At 39.0% G+C, this 9,830-nt stretch overlaps 1 protein-coding gene across 1 annotated transcript; it reads left to right on the top strand.

The window, feature by feature from the left end:
* Window positions 1-2,636: 2,636 nt before the first annotated feature.
* Window positions 2,637-4,497, top strand: LOC306818125 (transcription factor Spi-C-like; the record flags this gene model as incomplete). The annotated part of the gene is made up of 4 exons (XM_079335500.1): window positions 2,637-2,775; window positions 2,972-3,087; window positions 3,775-3,877; window positions 3,954-4,497. The coding sequence occupies 4 exons, from the start codon at window positions 2,637-2,639 to the stop codon at window positions 4,439-4,441; spliced, it is 846 nt and encodes a 281-aa protein (XP_079191626.1). The 3' UTR covers window positions 4,442-4,497.
* Between the last annotated feature and the right edge of the window lie 5,333 nt (window positions 4,498-9,830).

Raw genomic sequence — 9,830 nt, forward strand, 5'->3', positions numbered from 1 at the left:
TGTGGAGGTCCTGGGCTGGTGTGGTTACACGTGGTCTGCGGTTGTGAGGCCGGTTGGATGTACTGCCATATTCTCTGAAACGCCTTTGGAGACGGCTTATGGTGGAGAAATGAACATTCAATGCCCGAGCAACAGATCTGGTTGACATTCCTGCTGTCAGCATGCCAATTGCACGCTCCCTCAATGCTTGCGCCATCTGTGGCATTTTGCTGTGAGACAAAACTGCACATTTCAGAGTGGCCTTTTATTGTGGACAGTCTAAGGTACACCTATGCACTAATCATGGTGTCTGATGAGCATCTTGATGTGGCACACCTGTGAGGTGGGATGGATTGTCTCAGCAAAGCAAAAGTGCTCACTATCACACATTTAGACAGATTTATGAACAATGTTTGAGAGAAATGGTAATATTGTGTATCTGGAATGAATTTTAGATCTTTGAGTCCATCTCATGACAAATGGGAGCAAAAACAAAAGTGTTGCGTTTATATTTTTGTTGAGTATATTACAGCTGAGGCATTTTAATTTTCACAACAGTATTATAAAGTTCCTTTTGATTTAAAAACGTGCTGAATTAAAAAAGAAGTTATGTTAAGAAACTCGATATGAAAAAAGAAAGTTATAAAGAAATGGAAAAACTGGAGGGATCTTGGAAGATGTGTTTTTTGCAACAAAAGGAACACATATTTTTTCCTTATTCCACCTTAAAATAGTAGTTTTAAACTCAGTCTAATAGTTATGTACCTTTCTCCCGGGATGATGGTGTCTATACTATTTCAGAGGGCCAAGTCGCCTGCTTTAAGCCGTGTGGATCTCTCTTCTTTACAGCACCAGAAGCCATTCGCTTAAAGTGAATAAGACGTTTTCAACAAATATATGTATTACATTGTCATCATGTTTGTGTCATATCACCAGCCACCCACCATCGGACTGTTGTCCATACAACCACCGCCGTCCTCGTTCATGCACGGCCTGCTCCGACCTCCAGCTCAGCGGCGAGGAGGTGTGGACAACAGGAAGTCGAGGAATACAAAGGAGAAATCCTTCCTGCATCTTATCCCATATGCTCTTTTGTAAAACTTCTCGAAAAAACAACAGCTGTGAATTGGAGGCATACAAATAATGATTAATTGATTGATTGATTGATCATGACTATTTTTGTCACAAAATGATTTTTACAGTGTAACTTGTAGCCAATAAAAATGCAAAATAAAATACACTCTTTAACCAAGTTTAGTCGTTGGTCTTGTGTGTGATTTTACCTGTCCACAAAACAAAGATGGGGAAGACTATAAAAGTATTGACACAAGTAAGAATATTAAACTTTGCATAAAGTTATGATATCGATAAAACAAATTTACATGATGCACGACTGGTGCTAACAGCATCGTCGTGTTTTTCTTGGTTGGACGTGAAAGTGTTTCTTGTGTCTTGCTGCTTTTTCTACAAAAATTGAAACTGCTAACTAATCAATACTAAATGCATACGGACCTCTAATGGCGACCTGCCTTTACTTGTCAAAACATGCAGCTGCACCAGGAGAAATCTGGTGAAGGTGCATTTAGACACCATGGTGCAGTTTTGTGGAGCAAACGACCCGCTGACCTGAGGTCTGTAGTTCTTTTGAGAGCCTTCTTAAAACACAGCTTTTTTCTCGTGCCTTTGGTTGCTTGTTTATATTGTGTGTGTGTGTGTGTGTGTGTGTGTGTGTGTGTACTCTATAGAAACAGGTGCATGTATGTGTTTGTTGCATGAGATGGTGCATGCTCTTTTTACATTTTGTGTCAAAGTGAGCTCATGAATCCATTTTTTTAGATGAGTTTGTATTGTGCTTGTTTATCTTTGTCTTCTGTAAAACACATTGAGTTTACGTTTATATGACATGCGTTATAACTGAATGAAAATTGAGTGGGTTTTTATTTGAGTTTTTTAATAAAAACAAACATTTATTTATTTGAATTTGACACTGACCAAAGCTGAACCTTCTTTGATTTATTGTCAGCTTGTGGTTTCAAATGTTTGGGATTCTCACTGTAGCCGAACCACAGCCTCTTATCTTACCGACTTCTCATGCAAATGTTCACTCATTTACTTAACTTTTTTTATTTGCCAGAAAACAATGGACCCCTGTGCAAAGTTTCCCGCAGCTCTATGGGATTAAATTTCAAATTACAGAAAAGCGTATTACTGAACAGCACAGATAACAAACGTGCATGTTAGATACAAGTCTCGTTGGATATGCAAATTCCCAGGTCAGACAGACAATTGTTGGTATTCCTGGGTCGAGCGTGCAATAAAGAGAAGCTTTTTGTTGTCCGCAGATTGTGATCTGATCACTGAGAGGAGAGAGCGATGATTACATGTGTATTTGATCCGTGCTCCGAAAAAGAAGAAGTGAATATGACATTAAATGACCGGCCTCTGCAACCTGTTGATGAGGCTGAACAGGTAGAGGGGAGGTCTGACATGTATATATATGCCTGTCCGATACTGCACACCTGCACTACAGTTACACCAGGCCTCAACTGGGGGAAACAATCACGCAAACAAGATGGTGAGTTTAAAGGATGCTTACAGTTAGACATGTGCAGTTTCATGATCTAATGCTCTTAAATGTAAACATATCTGAAGGGAAAATGCATGCTGTTTATGTGAATGAAATTAATGGGAATTTTTATATTTTAAAGACCTCCTTGGACACCGATATTAACCAACACTTCCAGGATGCAATCGATGTGATTCAACAGCATTCAAATAATTCATACTACGACTCAGGTAAACGCAGAATATCACCTTGAGTGTAAAAAAACTCAAAACTTCTACTATATATGCGTCATGTCTGTTTTGTTTTCCGTATGTATTTATTTTTTTTGTTGCTCAAATATCACAACTATTCACTCTTCATCAGATGAATCAATCAGAACTGATTGATTGCTTCACTTGACTTAATTAATCTTGATTGTGTTTTCAGCGTACACATATTATGAGACTTTGAGTTCCCAGCAGACATCGCTGCAGTGTCAGATCTCCTGCTGCCTCGTCACGTCTGACGCAGCGGCTCCAGTGTACGAATGGAATGACACGGCTGTAAGTAATGAAAATAGATCAATTAAATATATAACATTTTCTTATTCTGAGTGTTTGAGAGCAAGTTTGAGTCCAATCAAAGGTTCATATTAGTTTGAGACGAACTTGAGAGGAAGTGACTTCATGACAAATACAAAAAAAACATAAGAGTGAATTAAATACTGATCAGCTGCTGTTAAATACAATTAATGAAGGGGATTAAATTGTTAACCATATCTTAATTATGTCAGATTGTATTGATCCCTTACTTTGAAATGATGACGCTTTGCAGTTTCACTTCAGTTTTTCCGTCATGATTTTGTTTGATTTGAAAGATTTCTGGCAGCTGACGTAATCATGATAGTTTTTTATGGTTTATATTGATATGCTCTCGATGGTTTACTCCATAATTAGTTATAAATATCTGCCAATTAAAACACAATTTAATTTCTTGTTTGTTTTTTTATGGTTGAAATTCACAGTAAATTCTACTTTATGCACTGTAAAAACAATTTCACTCATGATTAATTGTCAGTTCAATGATAAGTGAACACTGTGATAACTTAATGTTTTGAGTTTAATGTCATCTTAGCCAATGCAGGATTTTCAACTTTTAAAAATTATTTAATTGTAAGTGACTTCAATGATACCTTTTAATAAATTTGATTTTTTTTTAAATATTACTCTACAATATTTGTCTTCCAGCATCACTCTTGGCCTCCGGTCATGTCTGACGTCTCCTCGGGTCACTCTGTGCAGAATGAAGTCCCTCAGTTCTACTCAGTTTTACCATCACAGAAGAGCAGCAAAGGTACCATAAGTGTACTTGTTACATTTTCAATCCATTTTTGTCTTTATCCCAAAACCAAAACTGATTGTTTCCTCAGGCCGTAAAAAGCTCAGACTCTACGAGTACCTCCACGAGGCCCTGAACGACCCCAACATGGGCGACTCCATCCAGTGGACGGACAGCGACAGCGGCACCTTCCACTTCATCTCGAAGAACAAGGAGAAGCTGGCAGAGTGCTGGGGCCAACGCAAGGGCAACCGCAAGACCATGACCTACCAGAAGATGGCCAGAGCTCTGAGAAACTACAGCCGCACGGGGGAGATCATGAAAGTGAGACGTAAGCTCACGTACCAGTTCAACCCAGACATCCTGCACCGACTTGGCTCCACACAGGTGACCATGCACCTGCCGGGGCATCTGGCACAGCAGGAGGTCAGCACATGGCAGCAGAATCAGGCCGAGCAGAGCTTCTGCGGCCCCGTGGTGGCAGAGAGGCACAGGCACAGCTGTTTCAGACACTTCCAGCTGCAGGAAGACTACGACCTGGCCTCCAGCTTCACCTCACACAACATCACCCATCTCTAAACTGCACGACGGTTTGCTCACAACTTCAAGACTGAAATTCTTCTGCTTTCAAAAGTTGATTCCGTCTCATTGAAAAATCATCGGAGCTACTGTTAAAGAATTCACAAAGTGGCATAAGGGCATCCATTTTTTCAACACAGCCTTAGATTCCAATGAAACACACCTGGCTATTACTCAGTCAGAGGGATGCATTTGTCAAACACTCCGATAACTCCATTTAGACGTTCAAACAGGAGTGACATGTTATCGATTGGTAACGAGTGATTCTTAACCATTTGGCTTCATCTTTTATATAAACCTTTATCGAATGTTTGTAAACTTGTCAAATGATATGATATTCGTTATTACTAATAATCAGTGTCCTAAGCAGTCATTCTAAATCTTTAGGGCATTTTTGTTCTTATAAATGAACAGATATAATATAATTGCTTTCTTAAATTTTGTTTGAACATGTATTACTCTTCACATATATGTGAAACGGCATTATCATAAAGTAAACAAAGTGTCAATTTTAAAAGTCTTATTTTTCTACTTGGTATCGAGAAAAGCACCAAGTCTGAGTCCAGTTCGTATCTCAGATTTAATTCTACATTCACTCAGGGATGAATGTCAATAATTATTTTGTCACAAAATGTTTATGATCTTGTCTGATCTAATGATGTTTTTTTTGTTTTTTTTTACAGTGTAACTTGTTGAAATTCTCTTCTCTTTGAGGAAAATGCCTGTAAATAAACTGTAAATATTTGTAAACAATAAAAATGGGGGGGAAAAAAACTGCATTTTATGGAGCATCATTGGGTTTTTTTTAAATTTGAAGAATTTCATAATAATTTAGAAATTATCCTCGTTTTGTTAGAGTAACCCCTTTAATTTGACTCAGTTGGAAATCAAAACGGACGGGTTATAAAAAAAATTCATCCCCTGTACAGTGTGTGCCGATAAAGACGGTAACTAACCAGGCTGTAAACATGTTAACCAGCCATTTTTGAAAGGAGCCAGCCTCAAGCAGGCACGGTGGCAGAGGTTACAGATGTACAAGACTTATGGTCAGGTCTGCTTCTTAGATCATGAAGAGACATCAGTATTATTCAGTCAAGTTAGTTTCATCATTAGCCAAAAAAAAAAAAAAAAAAGAACATTAAAAACTACTAAAATTAATTGTGATTTTGTCTGTTCAGTCTGAAGGATTCGATCTCACAGAGGAAGTTCAAAATGTCAAACCTGGCCGAATAACAGACCAAACTCACTGCGTTCACTTTTTCAGCTTTTAATAAATTGAAATCCTTGATCTCTTACTGTAAAATAAAAACAAATGTGTTAGTATATTGATCTAATTTTGAATTTAGGATGTTGGTATGTCCTCATTTTAAAGCCGTACTAGGAATGGACAAACGTTCCTCTCTATTTTTACTCTAAAGGATGGAACCAAGAACCTTCATTTGTGCAGTTTTTTTTTGTTCTCAAAGTTGGAACAAAGTCTGGAACTTCAGCTTTTAGGTTTTCTGCATCTTCGTCTTGGAACAATCTACAGTCTTATTTTAAACTGCAAAACTTAGTCTGAACGTTTGTATGTATCCTGTCTCTATCGAAGGCTCCCTGTAGATGAATAATTCCCTGGATGAAAAGAGATCTTTGTATTCTTATTATCATATTATTTGTGTTTTTAATAAAAGCCTGTGCATTATAAAACGTTTGTCTCACTCTGATCTAACGTTAACCTTACTGCAACGTGAGGACTGTGGTGTAAGATTTGGCACCGTCTCCACTGTAATGAAATATTACAAGAAGCCCACTCTAAAAAATCTAAAAATTAAGACACATCCTGTGAGGAAAAATATGGCAGTAAGAGTGTTTTTCCTGAAGAGAGAGCGTTTTGTAGCAGCTGCCTCCAGGCCAGCTCTTATCTGCTGCAGCGGGGAGGATGTGGTCAGCGCTGGGACGCTTTATTGATGGGTTGACTTGTTGCTGGTGTCGGGTCTTTGTGGGATGGAGGTCATTGTTCCTGTGAGCCCCGGAGTAGAAAAAATGCCGGGTGTTATGTGGAAAGCCCGTCCTGTGTGTGTTTGGGGGGGCGCGGGGTGTATAATAAGAGCCTGGGGGACTTTAACGTCTCAAAGTCAGTTTTGTGAAATTCTCCCAAACTGCACGGACTCAAGAATCACACGTGATGGTAACCACGATAATAACATAAGAAACTCTCAAGGGTTAAAAATCTTACATTTAGCTAAATTTCAAACCTGATTCTGAATAATTTTCTTCATCAGGATTCTTATCAGGACACTCACTCTGATTTGGAGGTGATCTTAGAGTTCCTGGAGGAGTACTACAGACAAAACGCTGGAGAAATTGGTAAGAGGAAAGCTTTCGTGTTGAACCTGAAATACACAAGTTTTATTTGTATTCCAGTCTCTTTGCAATGTGTTGGTTTGTTACAGCGAACAAGGTGAACTGGACTGCAGGTCAAGAGTCATGTCACCAGCACTGGATGTGCAACGAGTCACCTGTAAGCATTACAATATTTATTTATTTATTTTAAGTTACACATCATCTGAAATACTGAAATCAAACATACTGCAAAAACTTGAATCTTTGCAATTTCTCAGATTTTTAGTCAGTTCTAGATAAGACTCTTTGAATTAAATGCATTTATAATTAAAATAGCAAAGACACTCAATATAAAAATACAGCTGGCTGCATTCACAGATTATTATTTTTTTGCTTTTTACAAGCGACTCAGCCGTTCCTTTTGGCTTTTTTAAATCCTGACATAAGATTTTCCTCTGGACTCGTCGGGGGAATGTGGCTTGTTCTAAGTGTAACGAGATATGTTGGATTAAAAATTAACAAATAGTTTTTAGATTTTTTGAGAGTGTATAGCCTTTAAAGCTGCTCAGGATTCTGTGATCTGTTCACATGGTCTAATTTTCTTCCCGTTTCCTTCATCAATGATCATCAAACCTGCACCTCAGCCTTTACTGGCACACGACGCTCCACAATCTTTCGGCCAAAACACAACAGCATTATTGTCTGAGCCAAACTTTGTATCAACAAGGCAACCATCCAAAGCAGCGGGGAGAGGTGAGTTCTCCTTTTTCGGGTCACTAGATACTGTTATTGCCTCGGCTGCTTTTAGCCTGAGGGAAACAATACAAAGAGAGCAAATAAGAGACCTTCCCTTTACAGTAAAAAACAATGGAGCAGTGCATGGTGTCGCTGAAAAGCTGTAACCGCAGTGTTTACGGCTCTACACCTCTGAGCTAAATGGCATCCATCAGCGACGAGATCTTCTGGGAATTGTTGTATTTGAGGAAATGATTAACTGAAGCCAGCATTTACTGTATCAGTGAACCACAGGTGCAGTTTTTAAATCTCTGTTAAGCCTTTAATTATGCCTTTTTTTTCTTCTTTCCGTCACAGGTAGAAAGGTGCGGCTCTTTCATTTTCTGTTTGAGATGCTGGAGGATCCAAACATGGCTCACTGTGTGTCCTGGGTGCCGGCGGCTGCGGGCGTCTTCCGCTTCTCCTCCACCAACAAGGACGAGTTGGCGGTGCTCTGGGGGAAGAGGAAGGGCAACAAGAGGCCGATGACGTACCAGAAGATGTCCCGCGCCCTCAGGAACTACGCCCGCTCCGGGGAGATCTTCAAGGTGAAGAAGAAGCTCACCTACCAGTTCAGCCGAGACACCCTGACACTCCTGCAGAGGTGTCATAAAGGAGAAGTGTGAAAAGAACTCGTTTTGTGTTTATTTTTTGTGCTTTTTGACTCATCTTATATAAAACCCTAAATGTACTTTTGTGAATTTCTTCTACCATTAATTTTAACTCAACTATTTTAAAAATCACCGTCCTTGAAGTCAGTTTGTAATCAGTTGTTGTAAATAAGAAAACAATGAAGTAAAATATTGGTAACACTGTAAATTAAGGTCACAATATTCACTATTAAGTAGTCACTTATTAGCATGATAATTAGCAGCATACTTGCTGTTTAATATTCATTATTAAGCGCTTATTAGCAGCTCATTCTATGTCACCTATATACAATCTACAGTCTGATTTTCGGGAGAAGTTTTGAATCCGAATTTTCTTTAGGCAGCTGTTTTAGCTGCTGAGTTAATTCTTGTTTTTCATTTTTACATACTTCTGTACTGTGTGAGTTTGAATGTGTTTTTGTTGTTGCTGACACTCAAAAAGAGATCTCCAATCTCAATCAGGCTAACCTGGTTAAATAAAGGTTAAAAAAGAACACGAGAAAAAAAAACACATCCACATCCTTATTGGTATCTTATTCTACCTGACCATTTAGCCTATAATTAATGGGTCATTAACACGACTAATAAGAGCTTATTAATCATCAATAATCAGTGGTATGCTACTTATTAGCATGCTCTGTTTAAACTATGGAAATGTTTATGATAAAGAAGAATTATAAATAGGAAACAGTGCAGAAGTATTTGACCTAAACCTGCATCTATCTAACTTTGCAGCCTAATGTGCCTTTGTTGACAAGTGTATCTGTGCATGTGTTGTCCTTTATGCAGTAAGTGTTTGATGGCTGAAGGGAACCAGAGGGTGTCAGTGTAGTCCGTCTCAAGGCCTCCAGCTGCTTCTTTTTTCCTTTCCTGTGTGGCGTGACCTCATGGCTAAATCGCCTCAGTGATGTGCACTCACGGCCGTCCAGGGTAATACCAAATGGTTTTGTGCTCTTTGTAGCAGCCCCACGTGATACCCCCCTAAGCCCTGTATTTACTGCTGGAGCCCACTCCAGGTTATAAATGGGCTAACTGATCTATGGGTGTCTGTTACCAAGAAAGGCCACATACTTTGAAGAGAATGACCAAAACAGTCATTTAAGGAAAGAGTACCCTCTTCAGTAAAAGCTTCCACATTGCATGAACGGTGTCAGACAGCAAATGGATCCTATTTTGTTGTGCCGTTGACTAATTTCAAGGATTGTGCGAGAAATGTCAGGCTGTCAATATAAAGCTGCATTCCTGCGCACTGACCACATCCATTCCCTTAGAATAGGCCTTGTGTTTCGTCTTGACTGCCTTGATGGTTGTCTGAGGTGTCAATTGTCCATTTTTAGGTGTATTTCTATGTCAAGATCATGACATGCCCGAGCGGTTATGAGTTCATGAGATTCTCTGCAGGAGCTTGGTAATAAACATCCAAAGAAGCGCAGGACTTTGTCGCAGCTTTAAGCCTTCCTGTTTATTCTTAACCAACAATGAAAGATTTGTCACTTGTGTGTGACATGTCAAAAAGATTAATTAAGACTAAAGTAGGTGCATTAATAACATTAGTCACCATAAAACCATCTTTTCCTGTTCCAATACGCGTCATATGTCAAGGTTTATAACAGCCTTCCAAGTACAGATCACATAACCAC

The sequence above is a fragment of the Symphodus melops genome (genome assembly GCF_947650265.1).
Source record: "Symphodus melops genome assembly, chromosome: 22".
In the NCBI taxonomy this organism is placed as follows: Eukaryota; Metazoa; Chordata; class Actinopteri; order Labriformes; family Labridae; genus Symphodus; species Symphodus melops.